This window comes from Dermacentor albipictus, chromosome 2 (assembly GCF_038994185.2).
Source record: "Dermacentor albipictus isolate Rhodes 1998 colony chromosome 2, USDA_Dalb.pri_finalv2, whole genome shotgun sequence".
Taxonomy (NCBI): domain Eukaryota; kingdom Metazoa; phylum Arthropoda; class Arachnida; order Ixodida; family Ixodidae; genus Dermacentor; species Dermacentor albipictus.
Window position 1 is genome coordinate 102,459,105 of NC_091822.1, and position 25,827 is coordinate 102,484,931.

General features: G+C 44.3%; 1 protein-coding gene across 8 annotated transcripts in view; it reads right to left on the reverse strand.

Annotated features, from left to right (window-relative positions):
• Positions 1-25,827, reverse strand: part of LOC135911688 (neprilysin-1-like) — a 346,542-nt gene that overhangs the window by 136,302 nt on the left and 184,413 nt on the right. For all 8 annotated transcript variants that reach the window (XM_065444035.1, XM_065444039.1, XM_065444037.1 and 5 more), the window contains 2 exons: positions 17,286-17,465; positions 5,231-5,390 (listed from right to left, as the gene is read on the reverse strand). In XM_065444035.1, coding sequence (XP_065300107.1) covers positions 5,231-5,390; positions 17,286-17,465 — 340 coding nt within the window. The remainder of the gene's footprint in view (positions 1-5,230; positions 5,391-17,285; positions 17,466-25,827) is intronic.

The window sequence follows — 25,827 nt, forward strand, 5'->3', positions numbered from 1 at the left end:
TCTATATCAGGAAGCTCATATACCCACCCTAGATTGCAGATTCCGCATGCTTACGGTTTAGACATTTTTAAAAATTTATGAGTTTTCAAAAAGACGTACGCAATATGCTTTTATCACTGAACCATCAGAGTTTTCTCAGGTATCCTGGTCAAGATTGCACAGTCCTGAAATATTATTTGTGCAACAACACTTACAACAATTTGATGTGTCCATACGCCAAGTTTGTCATTCAAATGATGACTTAACGACCTCAAAATTGAGTTCGAGGACATATTTCGGAATCATGCGAAGCTGTTAGCAAGACGAGATTTTATTAATATCTTACACGACCACCTACACCAACTAACCACTGAAAATGTAATAGCCACTGAAGCTTCTGTGTGCAATGATAAGGCGGGAGTGGGGATCTTCTCTGAATCTCTACAATGGTCTTACTCCCTTCGCCTTCCCGATTTCACACCTATATTTCAAGCAGAATTATTAGCGATTAGAGCAGCGTTACGAAAACTCCCCCAAAGCGACCCATTAGCTGTTATTGTGACCGACTCGCTATCTGTATGTGCAGCACTAGCTGCATCTTTAGATACAAGAATTCAAAGAACATTTCATTCTATGGTACCTCCGTACTTACTTACGGAAAGTATGTTTGCTTTTGGTACCGGGACATCATGGGTTACACTTGAATGAAATGGCCGATTCACTCGCACGAGCATCCCTCAACGGCTCTATCATATCTGGTTTGCCGACATCAGCTTATGTCACAGCGGCTAGGTACAGAAATTTCGCTATGTCTCAAAACTCTGCATCATCCACACTGACACCGTCTTCTAATTTCCACCATCTTGGCTTCCCATGGAATAGTAATTGGTGTCCTTCAAGACAATTGGAAGTTTATTTTACAAAATTGAGATGTCGTATACTTCCTCTAAATTTTTACTTACACAGGTCTGGTCTCGCTATGTCTCCTCTATGTTCTTTTTGCAGTGCACTTGAAACTATCGAACATTATTTTCTCTCCTGCCGCCGCTTTATAAGACCAAGAAAATTATTAGTACACTCATTCACCAAACTTGGGCTATCGCTAACCTCACCAACCATTCTTTCTTTTGATGCGACGTCACTGGGATCCAGCCACAGGGATGGGATTCTTTTCTTGCAATTTACAATTTTATTAGAGATACAAAAAGAGTACCTTGCTTTCTAAAATTATTAATATTTTCTATTATTTCATTTATTTACGTTAACATATTTTATCAAAATTCTTAACAATATCTTTATCAAGCGTCTAAATTACAGTTCTAGTCTCACGCTCCACAATTTAAATGTAGTTTGGCTTTACTTCTAAGCATACGAAAAACCGCCTGCTTCTTGGCCAATCCCCCATAGTGGGTATGCGCCACTGTCTGGGACACAAGACAAGACAAGAACGCATTCCTGATGTCCTGTTTAGAAAGCGGCAGTCCTTTTTTATTTACCCCCAGGGCACGAGTTAGCCCACAATAAATAGTTGTGCCTTAACTCCCTTAACTGTTCGTTACAGAAATAATCTGGTAGCTTGAGTTTTTTGCTTATAAATTATTGAAAGGTAATGTCAATCGAGCACTTTTTCGTCGGGTTTCCAGTCTTAGAAGGTAGTGTAAATGCATTAACCGTGACAGAGAGTCTTTTTATATTGCCCAATATAAATCCAACAGGTTTCATATAGACTTGTCAAGCTGTACAATGTCTATTTTCGTGCACTGGTCCCATATTGATGAAGCGTATTTCAGTAAAGTCTGTATACAGGTACTTTAAGACGATTTAGTTATGTGCGCCGGGGCAGTTTTTAATTTTCTTCGTAAAGCACATAGCTTTCCCAATGCAGCTGTACAAACATTAGTAATATGTACTGATCACTTTAAAGGGATACCAAAGGCAAATACTATGTCGACGTGGACTGTTTAAGTACCTTTCCAGAAAACTCACAACACTTGTTTTGAGCCAGTGAAAGACAGTTTACGAGAAAATTCAATCTGTGGAGTACGAATACCTTTTCCGAAATTCGAATCTCCCGCCACCTAACCGGGGGAGTGATGACGCTGCATATGCCACCACCGCCCTTTGCTGCCGTCGGTGAGTAAAACGAAACCCTGCAGACGGCAGCACTGACCCAAGACAGAGCAGCGGATTCACCACTGCAGCTGCTCTTTGATCAAGTGGCGTAAACCGTTCGGACATCCCGCAACATCACATGGAAATTGAATTCTCTGCTACGTCCAGCTGGTGCGAGTTTCGCGAGCCAGCAAACCCAGCGCACCACTACGCGGCCAGGAAAGTACTGAAACGGGCGAGCGTGGGCGGCGCAGTGTCGAGGGAAAACGAAACCTTTGGACCACTCGCGTCGTTGTCAACGGTAATTTCCTTTAGGTTTTTCTAAACAAAAAATGGAACTGGAGAAGTGACATTTCTATTTCATCTTATAATGCAATACGAGTTCTTTTTGCAACAAGAAGTATTGCACTAGTCACAGAATTTGACTGAGGAGCGCTTTCGTCATCGGCCAAGTGTTTGAATGTCCCGGGGGAATCTTTATTCATTTACCTCAATTTCTCAATTATTAAGGCTCTGTTCGGGATAGTATTGACGCCTCAGTGATTTTCGATCACTCATCTATCACTTTAGCTTGACTTAGTATTTATCTATAGTGGCGCTTCAACTTATAATCAAGTGCTACACCTCGATATTTAGATTTCTCAACTTCGAAATAGCATTGTCGTGAAGGAGATAAGGAAACCAATTCGTGGATGTTTTTCTAGTTATTCGTAAGAGGACAGTGTTTTTCGGTATTCAGCTCCATTCCTCCTTTCAGACACTACTCATCAATGGTGAGAATTGCTTTTTGTACGCTTTATGACATCGGCAGTATTTCTCAGCAAGTTTTCCGGGTGCAACTCCTAATCGACGTTTAATAATAATAATAATTACGGTGCGCAGTTGCGTGAGTACCGTGTTACCAGACCCGCCAGACAGGCTGTTTAGCGTGCCCTCGTGTGTCGCGCGGGTAGCTTTCGTCTACCCCTACCCCCTCCCCCCTGCCTGCGCGGCGATTCTCCGAAAGTGTGTACACGTTGTTTGGCGCGTTGAGAAGTGGTTGACCTTCGTCCAGAGAAAAGCTGCTTTGCTGCACTAGAGGGTCGTTTGGGGACGACCAGGCCATGAGGCAACGCGGGAGGGATGCGCCGATCGGAGGGGAGAGCCCAGGGAGCGTCCCCATTAGCTGAACATGAGGACACCTGTACGGGCTCGCCGACTGACTGAAAATGACGTGACCTCGATGGTCTAAAGGGGTTAAAGCCACACACTCATCGCAAAGGGAGATACGTACTTGTTGCCACGGGCCGCAGCGTACAATTTCCTACCAGCGGCTGATAACTTCTTACTTTTATTTTACTTGTTTCTAAGTCCTGCACAAAATCTAAATGAACTATCCGTTCTCAAGGTCCACCTCAACGTCGGCCAACTACCGCTCTTAACTGCAAGATCAAATAGCACCTATGATCACGTTCTGATCAAATTTCTTTGAACACCCCACAATCGCTCCCGGATAACTTAACAGGTACGCCGGCAGGATCAGCTACATCTAAACCGTTCACATAAATTAGGAACAATAGCGCACCACGCACACTTCCTTGCAAAACTCCGGAGTAAACACTGAACACACTTGAAGGGTTCTCAATCTTCTACGTATTGTCGTCTGTCTTTAAGGTAGGCTTGCATCTAGCGGATGATGCGAAAAGGGACATTCAAGCATTCCACCTTGTACAAAAGTTTGCCATGTGGCTCTTTATTACAAGTCTTTTTGAAGTCAAAGAAAAAACCACTGCCCTTTGTCAGGACATATTATTCACACGCGCAAAATCGTGCACAGATAAAATAGTCTAAGTAGGCGCGGACAATCTCTGCCTAAACCAACACCACCCAGAGAGTACAAGGCCTGTTCACTCCGATCCATGACGTCATGCTACTGGCCCGACTGCCATGAAATCTAACGGGCGTGCTCCCGAGTAAGCCATGATGATTTTGGCGTCCCTGCTTTCGTCATGCTAGCCTTGGCAATGAAAATTTCGGGCAAGAAGCATGACGTCATGGATCGGAGTGAACAGGCGTTGTGCAGTTTAGGCGGTGTTGCCTAAACCCGTGCTGATTGCCAGACAAAACATTTTGATCATTCAGGAACCTTTGCAGTTATTGGGCAACAATACGCTTCAAAATTTTGCATCTGTATGCAATGGAAACAGCTCGATAGTTTGCAGCTGACAATCGATCGCGCATTTTACATAGAGGAACCACACGCGCTATTTTCATATATGAAGGTATTAGTACATTAGTCCATTTGATAATGACAGTTTAGAAACTGTGATATGTATTTAGCATATCGCCTCAAAAATACATTCCCAAGACCGTCGCTTCCGGTACACGTTTTACTGTGAATATTCAATAACACTGCAAGCATACCTTCACGAGTTTTTCCAGTGCTATCATCTCTTACAGCTGTTGGTATTCTTTCAAATGAATCTAATGGCGATTTTGACTGATTTTGACGATTTTGAATGATTTTGACGTAATAGTTCTGCGGACACCCCCAAGTTGGAAAGAACTAATTATAATGGCAAAATGAGCTATGAAATTGAAAATTTGCTAGCCGCCTGGTGAGTTATAGTAGGTTAGATTATAAGAATTCCTGCTCTGAACGCTTCACTAATCAACAGAAGGTCCATAATTGTTGTGTCGCGAGTATCTATCTGCTCAAGAGCAAACATAATATACAAGAAATGTCCCTCGTGCACAATGATTCATAAAACACGTTATTCCAAATTATTGTAAGCAAATTAAAGCACCCAGTTAAAATCAGATTTTTTTAGTAACAACAGCAATCGACCATGCAGTATACTCAAGAAGCTGTCATCAGCATCTGGATCACGATAAACTGCACACAGATAAGCGTAGTTTCCTGCACTTTAATTTTTGAAAATAGACTTTCATGTTCAGCAATCTTGCTTTCGATTACAACGTGACACCGTATTTAACATCACAACACCACTCACTTTATATCCTTTGTCGCTTCAATATAACTGACATCCTGGTGGTACCATCTTAAGAGTGCAAACATTCTTCTAGTTTTTGTCTTGTTCACAATCTGATTAGATCTAACGCTGAAGCTAAGAAAATAAGGGAAGTATTTTATTCTTACGCTGTTGCTCGTATTCGATGATTCTGGCCTGAAGTAGTGCGAGTCTCCTGCTATGAACGCCGTACTTTTGGAGCAGCTTCGAAGTGGGTCCTATGGTCCCCCGCATACCCGCGTTTGCGAGGTACATAAGCCTTTGCATATCCGCCTCGTTTAGATTTAACTGTGGGAAAGAAGAAGCAAAAGCATTGTGACACTATTTCAACAAAGAATCAGTGGCTCTGACCTCCAGGTCATCCCGACACACCCAAGGCGCAGTAACACGCGCACAAATATTGAGGCAAGAAAACAAGATTTTCTAGCTTGTAGGCAAGTCCTGGACACTTTTTACACCACTTATCTTCGAAATACTAAGCGTGAGGTTCGTGCCTTTAGGGAAAAATGCTTTTTCAAACACTTAATTGAAAACTGGGCGGAAAACGAAGCTCTTTTTATGCTCCTTCAAACGTCAGTATCTTCAGTGATGGCAGAATCAAATTAGTAAATAAATACAATTTTCTGCATTTATTTTCTCTCACAGCAGAGTGTTTACCGAGAGGAGAGGGTGGAGAGAAAACAAAAATAAAGCGAATTTTCGGAGCGCAGTGAAGAATTTTGTTTAGTAACAACAGCAATCGATCATGCAGTATACTCAAGAAGCTGTCATCAGCATATGGAGCACGACAAACTGCACACAGATGAAACGTACTTTCCTTCAGTTTAATTTTTCAAAATAGACTTTCATGTTCAGCAATCTTGCTTTTCATGACAACTTGACACCGTATTTAACAACAGCAACAAAATCACTCACTTTATATCCTCTGTCCCTTAATATAACTGACATCCCGGTGGTGCCATATAAAGACACCGTATTTAACAACAGCAACAGCGCCGCTCACTTTATATCCTTTTTGAAACACTTAATTGAAAACTCGGCGGAAAACGAAGATCCTTTTATGCTCCTTCAATCTTCAGTATCTTCAGTCACGGCAGAATCAAATTAGTTCCAAATGGTAACTAGGGCTTTGGGGAATTAGTTGGTTTCGACGATTAACAACATGGAAGCGGGTACAGGTGGCGCTTGTGAAAATTGTAATACTACTTATTTTGGCAGCATCATTCCTCAATATTGAATTGGTCAGGATTTCTGAAACAAATGCGCAGTGATTGTAACCAGAGAGGGCCACTTAAAGAATGGTTGTATTTACAGATTTTACAAAACAGAGCGAGACGCGATGTCTTTGGACGAAATGGTAGGTTAGGCAAACGAAGATTGGGTTCCATTAAAGTGACACTTGCTGTGCGCGAATAGTTGATGAAATAAATTGTTCTGCATAGCTCTGAATGGTTTCTATGCTGAGGCAAACGGAACTGACATGAGGATTGCAGTGACAGATCTTGGCTCATCTGCTGGGTATATGCAGTAAAGTCTCCTCTGAATACTTTAAATGTCGTAAGAACCGACGCAACAAGTTTTTGAGCATCTGCGGCCACTTGTGTAGACGCCTGTACGGAGCATCATAGCGTGCTGAAAATACCGATTATTTTCTAAATTACTATTCTATGCTTCACGCTTTTAATACAATGTGATCCTGCACCAAACACCCGGCGTTGTTGCTTGTGGCTTAAACAGAAAAATAGAACCAGTTTCGCATAGCTGGTGAAGTACTGAAAGTGTCAGCATGATTAAGCGTTACGCTAGCGCTTCTGAGATGGCGTTTAAACGGCGCAGCTTGTCGATGATATTGCGCGACATAGCACGAGAGGCAACGGCCACCATGCAGAGGAAACAGTGCCCGGCAGCTGTTGGCGCCTCGAAACGCTGGCGTTTTGAGCAGCGTCACTAATGGCGCTGCGGGCGTCATACCGCAATGTTACTTGAAAATGGACCAAAGGAGAACGCAAGCTTTGTAGCTTGAGGTGCACCGACCAGGTCACTGCGCCCACCGTTTTATAATTATCAGGTACTAGGTACCATATCTTTACATTACGGGGTACGTGTCCCTAAATATAAGTGCAGCAGCTCGCTTGTATTTTGTCCGTTTTGAAATGCGACCGCTCTGGCTGGGAGCGAAGCCGCGACCTCGAGCTCAGCAGCGGAATGCCACAACCACCAATCTACAAGGGCGGGTCATCGTTCGCATCCAAAAATAGAAAAAAAAATTGGCGCATACACTTAAGAGGAAGCTTTAGCTCGGGCCCAACTCCGACGCGGCCTATTCAACTACATGTAAAACGCAAAAACGTTTTTCTGAGACAACCTCTGGACCGATTTTAATGAAATTTGTTGCATTTGAGAGAGAAAGCTGATTTTTAGTGACTCTTGGTAGCGGAATTTCGATTTAGGGCCTGAATCTTCTTTGAACATTTTCAAATATTTGAACGTTTGAAAAAAAATAGAAGCGTGGAGTTTACAAATTCATAGCTCTGCATTAATAACAGATATCGCGGTTCTGTGAACGAAATCCAGTAGATCATTTAAAGCGGACACATTCGATATGTCATTTTATATCTTACGTGAATTCGTTACGTTGGTTACAAGGGTTCTGCGAAAGCTGTATTTCAATGTTACTAATTTTTCTTATGTTCATGTGTAACATATCAATTTTGTCCGCTTTAGACGTAATATTAGCTGAAATACACAGTATTGTATTACCCTTTTTCGTTGTTTAGTTAGAGTGTTGTAAGCTTGATAGTCTCGCTTTTAGAAAATTTTTGGTTTTTGCTGATTTTTAATAAAAAATTGACAACCTAACCCAAAAATTCGAAACCAACGGTCCCTAGATTTTAATTTTTTTCTTCTAAATGCAACAAACCTCGTCAAATTTGGTGCGGTGCTTGCCGAAGAAAACGAATTCTCCTTTTACATGTATTTGCATAGGAGCAGTCGAGCTAAAGCTTCCTCTTAAGACTACGTGCGGGCCTGCGAAATCATTATCGTGCCTTCCAGGAGGTGTTTTAAAGCGAAAGCTTTACTGACCTACTCGAGCCGAGTTTCGCCGCAGCCAGCAATTTGACCTTCATTTGACCGTAGCTGCGCCTAGGCAACGAATCACGTGACTCGCCTCACCGAGCTGCGCTGCCGCTGCGGGCGCTATCCGTCGCCGGCGCCGCTGGGCTTGGTGCATGCGTTCTCTACTGTTGGGTCGCCACCTGACCACGTGACTTACCGCACGTCTGATTGAGACGAGCGCCGCGCTCGCCTCTCGCATTGTCAATGCGAGCCACGGAGCAAGAAACATTTAGGAGTGGAAACTCCGCTGCTTGGGGCAACCAGAAGAGGTCACAAGCCCGCGGACCCAGTGTCATGCTGGCGGTACCTGGCGGCCGAGAAAGAAATTACCGAAGGCTCGGTTGGCAAGGCAACCAGTCGCACGTATTGCTTGCATTCGGCCCCCGCGCGCCTGGCACAAGGCAGTAACGCGCGCCTCTTCAGCGCTGACAGCCTGGACAGCGATCCGTGCTACGCCTCAAACATTTGAGCACAGTAAAAAATAAAACGCATTCTTTTCGGTGACCGCTATAATTAGGTAACCTGTAGCTTGCGGTTGTACGCGGCCCTGTTTTTTCACCCACGCGACGACTTTGACTGGATTGCTGTAAGCGCTGCTGGCATTCGTCGAAGGCAAACATGCTTTCGATTTCTTTGAGCATATTACCAGGCTGATTTTCGTCAAGCTCAGGGGCCTCGCACAATGTGTGAACATCGCTGACGTTCGGCGCCGTTGATATTCCTGGCTTGTCGTATACGCTCATTCTTGATCATTATTGGTAGCATGACTGATATTTGATGACGCTTCCCGGTGAGTCCGCTTCATTTTCGGGTATGTCACAGATGATGGGGACAGAACAAAGATGCATGGAACAGCCTCTGGACGCAGTCCAGGTTGATTTTTTTCGGGTGGTCCAGGATTACCTCGTCTCTAAACTCATCCCGTCTCATCAGGTTGCTCGTGAAGTGCTTCTCACAGACGTAATCTCTCCATGTGAGCTGGCGGCCGTCCCCAGCAATCACCGCAGCCCTTGGTTACAGAATTTCCAGGTCATTCGGAACTTTGATTATGCTCACCTTTTCCCTCCAAGAGTTGTACTCGGTTTCGCCTTTTTCTACGAAACACTTGTGTCCCATCTTACGCTAGCAAATTCCGAAGAAGGGCATTTGCGCGTAGCAGCGCTGTTAGTATTACGGTCCTCTAACAGACACCGACAAGAACTGTTGGTGTTTGACTTGTAAGGGCGCACAAACACAACGTTTCAACGTGCTCACTGAAGCGAAGGTCCGTGTCGTCTCCTTGTCGTCTGGTCTGCGCGGAAGACGCGGGTTCCGCCGAAGAGAGCGCGCCCGAGGTGTCCGCCCAGGCGTCTGTTTTTTTTTCTGCTACGGCTTGCATGATGCGCCGCAATGCGCCGCCACTGCATGCGCCCCTGTCGGAGTGTGCCATTTTTGTGACTTTATCTGGTCGCCCGCGCGCGCCCTCGCTGACAGGAGTTTCAACTCCTACATATTCTTCCGCCGTGGTGCGAGCTAAAACAATGATCCGTGCGTGACGATATGCATGATGGCGGGGAGATTTGTTCATCCTGAAGAGTTTTGTGAGTGTAATACATCTTATGAAAAAAGCACAGGCGAAAGTATTTATGACCTAACTCTAGGTTAGGCAAGCCAAGGGTTAGTTTCATCGACGAGACACTTGAATGACGAGAATAATTCGAAAGAATGAAACGAGCAGCTCAGTTTTCAATGGATTCGGTGGTATTTCTTAGCTTTAGAGTAAAATGGTCAAAAATAGAGCATGCATATTAATCTTTAGGCCTCACTAAGGATTTGCACAGGAGCAACTTGACAGCTGCAGTTATCGACGCAAAATTGCGCGTAAAACCCAAGCATGCGATTAGCGTTACCGTAAATCTAATTTATAATAATGCCCCATGTAAGATTGTGTGTAATGTTGATACCAAGATATTTGTATGATGAAACATTTTCTACGTGTATGTTGTTAATCTTGTACGTAGAAAGGCTGGTAATTCTGACAGCACAGGACACACGCATCGCCTTACATTTATCAGAATCGAGTTTCATTTGTGATCTAGAACACCGTGATGTTACTATGCCAACGTCAGATTGAAGAGTATCGCAGTAGCCAGGGTTAGAAATGACACGATAGAGAACACAGTCATCGGCGAATAACTTAACTGATAATTTGATTTGGTCTGGGAGGTCACTAATATAAGCAAAAGTAATAATGGTCCTAGAACTGACCTTTGCGGCACACCGGAGCTTACTCGACCAGTCGAAGGGAAACATTCGTTAGCTTAAACAAATTGTGAACGGATAGACAAAAAACGTATAATCCAAGCAAGCACGTTAGGATCAATGTTGTAGCTACCTAATTCAGTTAGAAATAATGCATGTGAAACAGTATCGAAGGCTTTGGCGAAGTCTGAAAATGCAGTTAATAACAACGTTAGCATCCATCACTTGGAATAAATCATTAGTTCATGACAAAAGCTGTGTTTCGCAGGAAAAGCGTTTTCTAAATCCGTGCTGGTGGAGGGGAGGGGGTGTAAATAGAAGTTTGAATCGAGAAATGAAACCAGGTGTGAGTTAATTATGTGCTCCATTATTTGCAGGGAACACTGCTTAGGGATATATGTTTGTCATTAAGTGGGGAGAAACGATGGCCAGACTTATGTACGGGAATCACCATCCCTGCCTTCCACCCGTTCGGAGTGACGGTGGTTTGAAGTGACCGAGCAAAAATTTCACTTAGAATCGTAGATGAATAAGTAATAGTTCCCTTAAGAAATTTCGAGTTGATACTATCTACTCCAGTATATGCAGAAACTTTTGAGGTCTGTATCTACTTTACAACGCCGTCAAGGTCAATGATAACAGGAAGCATTAGAAAATAATGCACATCAGAAAAAACAGCGCTTGCGCACAGCACAGAATCCGAAAATACAGAGATGAACGCGTCATTCAACACTTCACAACAGACGCTGCAATCGACAGGTTCGTTTTTAAGATCGCACAATTCAATGGCACTACATTTTTATGCGAAGCATATTACGAGGGCTCAACCCAGCTCCTCAGGCGCGGCGGTGACCATGAAATCACGTGACACCGTGACGTCACGACAGAGGAGCAGTGGCTTTGGCTCAACTCTTGCAAGACGGGCTGGGTGGGAATCGAACCAGGGTCTCCGGAGTGTGGGACGGAGACGCTACCACTGAGCCACGAGTACAACGCTTCAAAGCGGTACAAAAGCGCCTCTAGTGAATGCGGTGTTGCCTTAGAAACGCGCTGTTTCTAAGGCGTGCGTCTCTTGCTCAGGCGCACATTTCGTTGCCGCGCCGAACGCTGCTTTGCTCGACGCTCACCGCGTCCAATGCGGGGCGCGTAGTCGCTGCCCTGTAGCCCATTGTCTTACACCCCTTGGCGGGTCGACGGGAACGCTGTCGCGTTCCACTCTTGAAGGCGAAGAAGTAATGCATGAGTTGTTTCTTCGTCTAGCCGAACCAAATATAGCCAAGCAACAGCAGTTCACCAGGCTAAACAGTGGTTCAACAACTAAAATAAAGGCTAGTATGCTTCGCATCCTGGGCTTAACCTTACCTAAGCCACAGCCATTTTTTACCGTTGACCACATTCCAAAATTTCTGTGGGTGGTCTTTCAATAAAGAAGACCGCGTGCGCTAATAAAATGTTGTTTTCGACTCAGCTACAGCATTCTTGTAGTCGCTCAGTGCGATTGTGTAAGCATTCCAACGCTCATCACTGCCAGTTATTTTTACTCCTCGGAAAAGCCTTTTCTTTTCGCTCAGTAAACATTTAACACGCGACTTCAACCAAGGTTCCCGAGAATTAGAATAAATACGTTTTGGGGGGACGTACCGGTTAATTAAGGAGTTGGCTTTTTCTTTGAATATTGACCGGTTTCCTTCACCCGATCGGGAGTGGAGACTTAGAATGTAGTCAATGATGAAAGATTCTAGTTCGTTAGTAATTGCGGCAAAATCTGCATTTCTGTAATCACAAATAACTTTGGACAAGGCAATAGACAGGATGGTTAACTGCAAATTACACTTTATTATACAGTGATCGCTTAAACACGGTAGGTAAGTTAGAGGTGAAACAAATTCCGGGGATGTAGTTAGGATTAAATCTAGGATATTAGACGAGTGTGCAGAACATCGAGTAGGCTTCAGAACGAGCTGGAGCAGGTTAAAAACGAGGCAAAGGCTGATGAATTGATAAAATTCAGAACAGCACTCTTGCGTTGAAACGGGCTCAGTATGCCCGTTACCAGGAAAGGTAAGTACCAGGAAATACCAGGAAAGTCAAACTCCCCGAGGAGCATTAGTGGCGTGGAAGGGCATCGTGAAGGTCTGAAGAAAATGTGATAGGTGAAGAAGGGGTCCTGTAAGTGACTCAAATGATATTTTTTTTTTGCGTTCGAAGCCTATGTGCGTGCACACTAGCTCTAATGGGGACGCAAGCTCAATTGCAGCAGTGGTAATCGAATCACAAAAACCGATAAGTATACCACCACCATAACGCACATCACGGTCATGTTGATAGCAACGGTAAACACCCTCGCATTCCAAAATTTCACGGACTTCAATTTTGTTAGAAATCCAAGTCTCTGTCAAGATAACAATATTGGCACTGCACGTGTCGACGACTGAAGATAATCATCCCGCTTGTTGCATACGCTGCGAATATTTGAATACAAAAGAGAAGCATTTTTTTCGCCACCGGCGCAGGGATCTTGGCGGCATCCATAGGCTGCAGCGTAACCCGCGGCATCGCAGTGAAGCTTCAATGTAACATTCTTTCGCCGTCATCAGTTATAACACATAAACTTGCCGACTCCTTTTTGTAAGTATATATTCCTCTGTAATTGTAGTATAGAGCTGTAGCATACTTAATCATCATATCAACATGTTTTATGTCCACTGCAGGATGAAGACCTCTCCCTGCGATCGCCAATTACCCCTGTCCTGCTCCAACCGAATCCAACTAGCGCCCGCCACTTTCTTAATTTCATCGCTCCCCCTTCTGCCGTCCTCGACTGCATTTCCCCTCTCTTGGTACCTATTCTGTAACCCTAATAACCCAATGGTTATTTGTGCGGTTCCATTTTTTTGCTGTTAATGTCAAATAAAATATTGTCTATACCCGTTGCTGTCTTATATAAACCGCTGCCTTTCTGGCTCCTAACGTTATACCTAGCAATCTCCGTCCCATCACTCTTTGAGCGATCCTTCACTTGTTCTCAAGCTTATTTGTCAGTCTCGAAGTTTCTTCCCCATATGTCAGCACTGGTAAAATGCACTGGTTGTACTCCTAACTTTTCAATGATAACTTAAGCTTTCAGTCAGGAGCTGATAATGGCTGCCGTATGCGATCCAACCCATCTTGAGATTTTCTATGAATATCCGTCTCATGATCCGGGTTCCCTGTGAATAATTGACCTAGGTAGACATACTCCTTCACAGATTCTAGAGGCTGACTGGCGATCTTCAACTCTTGTTCCTTTGCCAGGCTATTCATCATTATCTTTGTCTTCTGCATATTAATCTTCAACCCTATTCTTATATTATCTCGGTTAAGATCCACAATCATTTGTTGTAACTCGTCTCCATTGTTGCTGTACTGAACAATGTCATCGGCAAACCGAAGGTTGATTAGATATTTGCCGTGGATCCTTACTCCCAAGCCTTCCCAGTTTAATAGCTTGAATACTTCTTCCAGGCACGCAGTGAATAGCATTGGAGAGAGTATGTCTCCCTGTCTGACCCGTTTCTTTATAGGTATCTTCCTGCTTTTTTGTGTAGAATTAAGGTAACTGTAGAACCTCTGTAAATATTTTCCAACGTATATACGTAGGCGTTCTGTACTTCTTGATTACGTAATGCCTCCATGACTGCTTGTACCTCTACTGAGTCAAACGATTTTTTGTAATCTATGAACTCCATATAGAGAGCTTTATTGTACTCTGCAGATTCCTGAATAACCTGATAAATGACATGGATGTGGTCCATTTTATGGCATCCCTTCTTGAAGTTTACTAAAGTCCAGAGTTGCCCTTATTCTATTGGATACTTTTTTGTAAATAAATTATATAATATTGGGAGTAAGCTAATGGGCTTATAATTTTTAAATTCTTTAACATCTACTTTTTTGTGCATTAGTGTAATATTTGCATTCTTCCAGTTTGCTGTGACCCTTGCAGTTGATAGACACTTCGTATAAACATCCGCCAGTTTTCGAAAGAATATGTCTCCTCCATCTTTGATTAAATCGACGTTTATTCCATCTTCTGCCGCTCATCCTCGATTCATGCCTTGCAAGACCCTTTTCACCTAATCGCTAATTATAGGAGGAGTTTCTGTATCTTGTTCATTACTGCTTCTAATGGGGATATCCTGATTCTTCTGGCTATTGTACAGGTCTGTGTAGAATTATCCACTATTTTACAATCTCTTCAAAATTGCTCATGATATTACCTTGCTTATTTTGCAGTGCATATATCTTGATTTGTCCTATGCCAAGTTTCTTTCTTACTGATTTTAGGCTGCGTCCATTTTTTACGGCTTATTCACTCTTTTTCACGTTATAGTTTCGAATGTCACTTATTATCGTCTTGTTGATAAGTTTCATTCTTTGTCGTTTGTTTATTAGGTCCTTTGTTTCTTGGGAGGGCTTTCCTACTGGTTGCCTTGGTGCCTTCGTTCCCACTTCAGTTGCTGCATTTGAAGCCAGCCTAGTTAAGGTTTCATTCATAACTCTATGTCCGCTATGTTCTAAGGCGGCGTATGTGTTTCCAACTACCAGCCAGAATTTGTCTGTTTTTGCACATACTACCTCTAGGTTGACCTGTTTCTTCTTGACCAAGTTTGCTCTCTCTCTAATCAAATTGAGGTGAATCCTAGCCCTCACTAACCTATGATCACCGTCCTTTATCCTGTCTACCACTTCTACGTCCTGCACTACGCTGGGATCAGCAGAAATTATGAAGTCAATTTCATTTCTTGTTTCACCATTAGGGCTTTTCCAGCTCCAATTTCTGCTGCTATGCTTCCTGAAAAAGGTGTTCATTATTCGAAGTTTATTCCTTTCTGCGAATTCTACCATCATCTCTCGTGTAGCGTTCCTATAATGGACGGCGCAGGTGCCAATTGCTTGTTGATCAGCCCGCTTTTTCCACACTTGCATTGAAGTCGCCCATTTGTACAGTAAACTGAGCTTGCACTTTTCTCATCGTTAATTCAACATCTTTATAAAAATGATCTAGTTCCTCATCACCATGACTGGGTGTTGAACGGTAGGTTTGTAATACCTTTAATCTATAGCTTTATTTAATTCTTATTACGACTACAGCTACCCTGTCATTAGGAGGTAGGAGGTCCCGATACAGTCTTTACAGGGACCTCCTTATGAATACTACGCTCATGTAATTATCTGTATTTTTACTATGCACAAAATTATGGATTATGAAATTATCAATTAATGCTGTAGAATTCGTCAATGTAGCCCGCTATGTCCTTATTGATTAGGAATCCTACCCTGTATTGCTTCTTATCTAGGAGACCTCTATAGCAGATGATATGTCCGTTATTCAGCAATGTATAAGCCTCACCAGTTCTTCTAATCTGACTAAGGCTGATGATATCGGAAACAATGACATGACATGACAAGAACTTTATTTGAGTCCTGAGGGACTGAGACCTCGGGGAGCCAGATCCTCACAGTTCCTCTGATAGTTCCTCAGAGAGTCCTGCTAAGCTAGCCTCATTCGAGAGGGTTCGGGTGTTAAACGTTTCAAGGGTCAGTTTCCATTGGCCTCCCGTCCGGACCCAGAGATTCTTAGCCCCCTCTGCTGCGTTACAGGTCTGACCGCTACCTTGGTCAGCTACGCCGCAGCTGCTGGGGACTGAGGGTCATTGGGTAATTCAGCGAGTCATTTGGGAGAAAGTCATTGTGCAGTGTACAACCTATTAAAATCGCAAAGGCCTCTGCACAGAGGAAGCAGTATTCTAAGATCTCAAGTTCGACAATCTTGCATGTTGGAAATAATTTAAAAACAACCTACGCACACTATGCAGGCTATCCAGAATACAGACCCTGTCTTCTTGAGTTATCGCATTTTACTTAGCTTACGTTTCCTTCAATTGACACTGCCACTGCATCAATGGGCCTTACACTGCGTGTAATATTCTTAAATGTTGCTGTCCCACTGGATGAATTGCCCTTACGGCGAAAGTGCGACCTTAATTACTGTTCACACGACGCAGGTATGCCCGTGGTATTTTGTACTTCTTGCCAACGATATGGGCAGTCGCGGCGGGATATAGATCCCCCAACATAGCGTTTAGCCGCGCTAGGCAGTAGCCGGCTAAGCAACAATAACGGGTACCGAGAACACACGAAACGTTCTCTTGTTAGATGGGTTTCTCGTTAAAAGCATATGAGCTCCTAAGATGAAATTTTCGAAATTCACTCGGATGTGATTAAGAAAAGTATTCATTCACGGAATGAAGTATGGCGCATGTGTAACTGTACAGAAGAGTTTACTCGTATTCTTATCATCCGATTTCGAAAAATTTGGCGCGGACGACCGAACAATGTTTGAGGTGTTTCAAAATCATCTTACACTGCATGAAAATACTGCCCCACGAAATAACACGAAAAATGTGTGGCCCCATATACCAACTTGAAGGAAAAGACGCTGTCGCCGAAAGTCGACAGATCGAAATTGGTGTCGCATTGGCCTAGCGTGAATGAGCTTTGCGCGGCTGCTAAGACCACCCTGCTTTTTATTCCACTTATTCATGTATTCCATGTCTATTTTCTTTATCTAACTCATGTCCGTTTTTCCGTATATTTCCTTCATTTCATTGACATTTCGTCTTTCATTTTCAACTGCGACAACAATTTCCAATTTTAATATATTCTTTGCTGCTCTTATCGCACGCGCACAAATCAAAATGCCATGGCTAATAAATACAAAGGAAGCACATATACATACACACAAATATAATAACGATATAACGGTAAGGAATAGATACTCACAATAACATAGCGTTTCTTGTTGACCACGATGATCGGGTGGAAAGTGAAAGAAAGCAAGACTGGGGCACCGAAATCAAGCGAGAGGCGCACCACCACGTCCAGCGGGTCAAACTGGTGGGAACGTGTCAGGTTATTCAGATCCAGGCCTAGTGAAGTCATCCACGTTATGAGATCCTTGGTCTGCAATGACATTTATTTTTTACCATTTTCCATCTTTGTCTCTCTTCGACGCGCGTCGGTTCGATACACATGGTGTCCCGAATATCATGCAACGAGCTCTGGAGATAATTACATGATTTAGCGGAGTTAACACCAAATACATGTTGCATTCAGTGGAGGTGCAGCTGCCGTCAGAGTGTTTGTCTTGTTCCTGTTATCCAATTATGTACAGTAAAATGAAAATATTGTGTATTATTTGTTAATTCTCAAGTTTACAGTCAGCCGTGCGGTATATGAGAGATGTTGAGTTGGAATTTTTTCGGTAAATTGCAGTACTCATTTTTTTTTTAGTTTTAAAGACTGTCTGAATATTGCCTGTTGGTGAAACAAATATCTATTCCTTTAGCTGAATACTTAAGAGAGGCAAGCATTACTCGCACGATGAATTCAAACATAGTCAACTTCATGAAGGGGTAGCGCAAGACGAGAAAAAGAGAAAGCACAAAATACACAGGACAACGCTTAACTAGCAAAACATTTTATGAGAAAGCGTACACCAACGTGCTGTGCCATTGATGGCGTCGTTATCAGTGCACAGGTAAACAGAAAAAGCCTGCCATTTAATGCCATACTTCAGAGCGGCTTAAAAACGCAAATTCATTTTCATGCAAAGCAAATGAAGGCATGCTTACACAACGCATTCCTTTCTTTCTTTATATGGCAGGCCTCAATCATCTCCATCGCAGTCTGATTGCTATGCGCGGAAAGATTTCTAGAATCTTCGAAGATGGCAGCACACCCATTTTCAGAGCAATGCCACGTGACATGTAAGCAGGCGTCACCCGCTAGCGAGTGCCCATGACCTGACAATCTAATGATCGGCAGCAACCGGTTTGGCCGATATAGACGTGAGCGCAAGAAAACAGAAGTTGGTATAAACTACCATTGTAGAAGGCCCAAAAATGTGTGCTTAACAGTGCAGCCTTTCTCAGTAAAAGTGGAAGCAGCCTGTGCCAATTCCTATCAATCTTACCGCAAATTTCTCTCATCTTGTTAGTTGCGCGTTCAGCGCGATCATGTGTCCGTCCTGCTTTCTATTTTTGTTGTCTTCGGTTGTACCCTAAAGTTATTTCGGCGGTAACAACTTGCCCGAATTTGGATTGTTCTACATCTCCAACTAAATTTTAATCTAATTATTGACTTGCTAATAAAACAATTTATTAGACCTACTGAAATTATGGAAGTGTAGCTGGTGAGCTTGCAAGGGGCCTCTTGGAAGGAATTTCCAGAGTGATACCAGTCGGCAGATACTTGCTTTTTTAACGAAACTGCCTTTTATACATTGAACATTGAAGCACAAAAGTAACTGCAACGCCTATGCATTCTAACACACATTTGGGAAATAATTTCTTGAAGCCAGTGTCATTCTGGAGATTCATTTCAAGCGTATACATCTGGCATATACGCCGGGTACTATTCATAGATTGCAATATGTGCTGTAAACCTTTATGGAAAAAAACGTTTGGGAATGTAGTTCGTAGTTCGGGGAAAAACGTTTAGGGAATGTAGATAAATATTTTAATACGTGTTTTCATTTCTCATGCTAGTAATGTCCGCCTCGTCGAATAAAGCAGCTCAGGGGCAACCAATATGCAATCTAACGCAGGTTATTTCCATATATTCCAGCATACAAGTAGTGACTTCACCACCATAAGCACCGTGTTGCCTATTTTTTCATTTAAAGAAAACCCCACTATTGATAAAAAATAGAGTTTACAGTAGAACACTATTTGACGAATTATAAAACAATTCTAAGGTATAAAATTATCAAAGTAAATATTCAAATTTTATCCAGAAAGAATTACTGACGACTGCTTAGATTTGATGTCAATATACGACAACATACGACAACAAACTAGTGCGATTTTAAACCATCAGAACTTCGTTTGCAGAGAAACTGCCCGTCGAGCTGTTGCATTAGGAATTGCAGTTGCTGAAACTAAACTAGCCGTTTAGAATGTCTGTACACGATGACCCGTTTGAACAACAGAAGACTTTCGACGACTTTCTGACGTGTTTTCTTCTGAATTGTCCATCAGATCAAGCACATTTGCCTTCGCATACTGAGTTATCATAGTGTCAGCGCTATTTATGCGAAATTTGATATTCGTAGTCATCATCGTTCTGCCAGAGCAGCAGGTTAAGTTGTGTGTCAGTTTTGCATGCAGCTTCGGCACCGAATTTAGTGCTGCGGCTGTGACTCATCCACGTCTTGCATCTCTGCGTCGCCTATCGCTTACGTCCATCCGTGCCGATAGTCAGCACGCGCCGGCCTGAGCATCAAACCTCTACTAGGTCCATGAGCCTCCTATACAGCTCAAAGGCAGCCGCCGGGTGACTGGTTCCAAGAAATTTGCTGGGTTGGACGCACGCGCTTTCATTTAGTCTACGGCCTGCCGCTCTCCTGTCTTGGACTTTCATACATGCTGTACGCTTTCCGTTCGGGGACACCACACTCCTCCCCAATTCAGAGACCGTGCCACTGGCTCCGCAAGCGCAAAGTCCAACCTTCGCGATGCCTTCAGCGAAAACCTCCACCTTGATGTTACCAGCATTCGAGATTTCACTGCAAGCAGCTGCAGGTGGATGTATGGCCTACCGAAGTTTTACAGGAACGAGCTGTGCCATCTGGTTTCTTCAGGTCGAGCATCACTTCTACATCAACATCGTGAGTCACCAACACTTGCGCTCGCTCTTCAAGCCGCCTTGCACGACTGAGCCTCATGCTGTGTGAATTTGACACCACCGTGATTAAACAAGTCCGGGACAAATCACTCCGATGCCAACTGCCTGTCTCTATCCGGCGTCATCTCACGGTCACAAAACGAAAAAGACGAGCCGACTATCCTGCGAACAATAAGAGTGGAATACTTCGCCGAACAGCTGCGAGCACACCTTCAGCTAAGAAGCATTACTGAGTACTTAGATTGTAAGACCGACTAGGTCCAAAGGGTATTCAGGCTCAGAATGTCCTGGTTGTTCTAGAGAGACGATGTCCTTGCGAACGACAGCTTCTCATCACTCCATGCCAAATAACTTCTTGTTGTGCCATCAGTACTGTGGCCAGTAGTTCCGCCCGCTCTGGGCGACGCCGAGAAAACTGGGCACCTCAGTTTATTGCGTACTCTCCGCGAATACAAAGGAAGTACTACGGTGCATGCGTTGCTACCTACATCGCTGATTGCGTGAAGGGTTCATAATACACTTCCCACGCACAAGGCAACAGGTTTGCTATAGCTTATTGAAACTTCCCGCCGAACCTTTTAGCAAATCGCGATGAACTTATTGGCATCACTCTAACTTGAACCTGAGAAAACAAGTGGATCTTCGTAGCCAACGTCTTACCTGCTTTGCCAAAACGAACGCCCTGCGCAGAGGTAATGCGGCCGTAGTGGCTAAATGTTTTATGTAGAACACACTGCTAGGACATGGTGCCACAGAAATTCGCCACAGCGACCAAGCGGCAGATTTTGCCGAAAAATTTTCTGAAGCAGTCGAGCAATATAGCCTGACAAGCCACCACAGGAGCCCCATCTTGCACTTGCAGATGAGTGGTCTTATGGGATGCCTAAAACATGGCCCTCGCCCATGTGGTAGCAATGCACCTCGACATCGAACACAAGAGATGGGATACTATTCTTCAGTTCGCTTACAACACGGCCGTATAAGACATAATGCACATGACGCCGTTGAAGCTGGCTTGCAGAAGGAATGCGGCAAGGACACTCGACACCAATCATCAACACTTCTTACCGACGAAGCCAACCTCGACGTTGTCGCCTATCTCTAGCCCGCCGAAGGGGCCCCAAATCCCGCCCATCAGCAGCAAAGGACAGATAGCCAGCACTACAATCTTCACCGGCGCTCTGGGGAATTCTAGCGCCGAAACCGGATTTCGACTTCGACAACAATACGGCTGATGTAGACAGACTGAAAAGCTTCTGCGGCGTTATTTCAAAGCATACAAGATCGGCCAACTCATTGGCGTACTCGACTCTGTGATCGTGTCGGATGGCATTACCGAATCAGAGCGGCGACCCGCGCTACCTGAAGTCTACGACGTAGTCCATCAAAAGCCATTCTGTTCGCTCCAACGAATTAGAACCTTTTTCTAAGTTGCTTTACTATTTGTTTTTGTTGTGTTCTTGCCTTTTGCTTTCATCTTCTGTACGAAGCATCGCGGTGATGGTTCTCAAGAGATGGCCATTGCCCCGTTTATTTATTTAACCTTCCCGGTGACCGTCATTAAACAGCAAGCAAATGTTCAGTATCCTCGCCTGCTGCAAGGCGCGCCTTCCTATTTTGAAAGTTTATCAAATGTTATCACTGCTTCTATGTTTTCCTATGTTGTAGAGCTTTGTCTAATCAGGTTGCGGGCAAGGTGAGAATCTAAAATTCTAGAAGTTAGACGAGCTCCAGCAATCAAGCTGGAATTCTTAATCCTGTACTAATAGCCCATATTCAGCATTTCACATTTTTGACGATGCCGACAGTGCCCGCCGGTGTCATTGAGCGTTGAGTGTCATTTGTTTTTTCTTGGCACTAGTTCGCTCAAAAAAAAAAAGAATTAGCTTTTCATGATTTACAGTTTTGTGTACTGTGTTCTTCGCCGTCACTGCAACCATGGAGTTTCCTACAATAATTACTCGAACAAACCCTGGCGCTTCAATCGTTCAGCCACCATGGGATTGATGGGTCGCGCATGAATTTGTTTGATCTTTGTACTTATGCACTCATAAGTACTCGTGGCTTTGATTATTAGGCTTTAGCTGCGTTCATTGGCCTGGATTTCGAAGCAAGAGATATGTTTCGGTAACTGTTGAATGAATGAATGAATGAATGAATGAATGAATGAATGAATGAATGAATGAATGAACGAATGTTTTTATTGAAAAGAAAACTTGGACCCTCTGTGCAGGGTTACTCTGGCCTCTGCCGCCCTTAGAACTTGATACAGAAGGGATACATGCAGCCCCAGGTCCCAATTGACAAGCTGTGCCTACCACTGCTCTGTAGTAGTAACTATCTGATTGCCTAAACAACAGTTCAGGTCGCTGGGCTTCAGCGCACATGCCAACAAATCCCGGTGGAGTGGCTCCTTTTGGTGTACTCACGGCGCCCTGCACTGTACATGATTTGGTATTTGAAGTTCAGATCTTGTCTGCCGTAGTTCGATAATAGCCGTTCTACTAGAAAAGAACGACCTAATGTAGTTAAATCTGCGCGCTTCACCGTCAATTGCGTTAAGCTCCGAAAGGACTGCCTCATAGCAGATGTTATGCGAAGCCCATTTATAATTGAGGGCAAGTGTTATATATCCCAGCGTTTGGGTACACGATCGAGCACCACCTCTATAAGTAAGTGGAAAGCGTTCCTGAGTGGATGGTTCGGTGCGTAAATCTATCATAGTGACAGGGAATAGGTTTCCTTTCTCTATGTAATTTCGGAGCCGAGCATAAATCACGAGCTGGTAGAGCTTTCCGATACACGATGTTAGTGATATAAGTCTCAAGGCTCCATGTGCAGGTTGTTTTCCTTGTTTAGGGATAGTTATTATCTTGGCTTCCATACATTTCGAAGGAACTTGGCCCTTCTCCCAGCAATGTTTTTAATGCACATAGTAAGGTGTTTTAGGATCTTGATGGTGAGATTCCAATCACGAAATTGGGAATCCTTACCGATCCCGTGTCGGAGTTTCTGTTGGCAGCCTGAGCCACCATTTACATTACCGCTTTATTGGTGCACCTTGTTCACGGTTATCCGTAATATCTTACTCCACGTTGCACGGTGCTATGATATCTGTTCCTATCTATTGTTCAGTTAAACCCTCGGTCATTGCCCGGTCTGTGCCCTGGAGTTCGTCCGCTATTTTATCTAGGGTTCAGTTCGCCGTTGACATGCACTTGTCCGGCTATCCTAAGCAGCTCCTGATACTCTCGAGACCACCCATGTCCGAGAGGAGCCGGGGTGTATTTGAAGCAACAGAGCGGAATCCAACCACTGGTGGCCTGCCACAGTGAATAATCATTTGCCTCCTCCGACGCAGCATCTATATGTCTGTAAATGTTTCCCAAAATTGAAACATGCGCTGGTCAATCGCGAGCATTTCCGCCATGAGCGCGACAGTCTTAGAATTTTCCTTGTGCGCCTCCCGGATGAACGCTGCGCACCCGTTGACGTCCCCAGGCATCTAGTGCGGCAGAGGACGCTTCCAAAACGTCGCCTAATCCGTACGTACACTACCCGCGATCTTAGCAGTTTCGGCGAACCAACTGACGTACTTACGGAGAAGTAATCACTACCTCAAATTTCTTCTAGTTGCGTCCATGTCACGTTCTAGGTGATGAGCGAATGTTAGGTCAGGGAATGTATCTTTGTTGAAGTTGTATCCTCAACTTGTTGTTGCCGTTTGTGATGTCGACAGCCAAAAGCCCAGCTTCTGTGTCATTAGTTCAAATATAGTCACGATGAAGGAGTCTAAAATATCCTCAAGGGGTGTGGGGAGCATTGGAATCAACTGCTACCAGTAATTGATCTTTTCTACCCGCTGATAATTTTTCTTCCGAGGAAAGCTAAGTGAAATCGTCTCGTTCGCTTTTTGGCGGGCTATATACGCTCAATATGTGAGTAAGCTCATTCCGCCACTTTGTAGGAAGTTGCTAATGATTTGGTGATTGATTTCGAATTGCTTGTGGCATCTATTGGTCACAGCGATATACTTGGCTACCAGCGTTGCAAAGAGAGCATAGCTTGAATTGGAAAGGGCGTAATATCCTGAGTTTAAAAGATATCTTCCCATATTCCTGCAGCCATATTATGTCAGATGGAATTAGTGCGGAATGACTGTGATTCTGGAGTGCTGCCAATAGTGAAATGTGCGGCAGTTTGTTTGCCCAATTTCTAGTTATTATAAATTTTGTATCAATTTCGGTTGCGCCACTTCGGTCGCTCTCATTGCCTGTTTTATCAGGTTCATCCGCAAGGTCGCGAGGGCCCTTGGAAGCATTGTGAGTTCGCTTATGAATCACCCACTTCATATTCGCGGGCGTCTCGCCCACATGCTGTCTCTGTTGCTGAAGCTCTGGAATTATCTTTAGCATTTCACTCTGCAGCTGCTACTGTCGGAGCTGAAATTGTTGTTCAAGCTTGTGCATAATGCCCGGCGTCATGCCACTTTGCTCCTCCGCCTGTGTTGAAGAGGGAGTTGTCGCTGGCATGGCGTGAGTGCTGACACCACTTGAGGTGTCTCTAGGATGGTAAGTCTGGCTTTTAGGATCATGATGACGTTTCAAACTGTCTAAACGCTTCTCTGAGTTCATTTTCTATGACAATTGTGTTCCTTAGCATTTTTTGATATTCTGCATTGGGTGTTATTAGCGCAGGGGACGCGACAGTGCCATTCCAGCTCACCCGCTCGGTAGACGGGCGAACGGCTGTTATCTTCTCCTAAGTGGTCTGCTTCTGTGCAGAACGTGCGCGTCTACTGTTTGGTTCCTCGGGTTATAGGCGGTGTCCTCTCCCTCCATAGCGCTCGCAATCTGGATCTTGATGGCGTATGCGGCTCGACCGACGACTTTGTTTCGGACCTGAGGCTGCGCGGCCGATGTTTCTTTGGCTGCGCCTCCATGCTGCCCTTCTCTTCATAGGAAACTTGCTTTTTACACTGCCTGTCCCTGGCAACGCGTTCCACGCGTGTAGCACACTGCAACGCTCGTTGTTTGGCACACTGCCGTACGATGGTGTCAAACCATGCACTATTGGTTCGTTGGTTTGCAGGGGTGGCACAAGGATTCCACCCCCATACAGTAAGCGCATCTGGGCAGAACACTGTTCGTGACGGTGATAATGGCCGTTTTCAACAAGCTAAGCATTCTCGCCCAATGGATAAAGAGCCCTGGGTAGATACCCAGAGATTGCCAATGAGTTATACTCATGTGGTATAGGCCGGAATCTCGTGTATGGATGGAGTGCTCTGGGTCCACCACATACAAGTGGATGCAGTCGGCCCCGAATTTTAGGGTGGATGATCTTTCTCACCTATTCCGCCAAGTGCTCGTGTGGCGTAAAAAACAGGATGATGGACGGACCAACATCAGAGCGGTGCTGGCAGCCGTCTGTGCGACTGCTAACCGTATTGTTGCACCTATTCAGGCATTTTGACGCGGTTCCATCGAGCGGCGCAGGACCATCTTACCCAACGCAGCACCAACGATACATTCCGGAGCGTGGCCGCAGAGTGATCTGTGCAAGCAATCAACCAGGAAATTCGCGCCTGCGCGGCAGGCTTTCGACGCCCCTCAAGCTACCCGATAAAAGGAGCCAG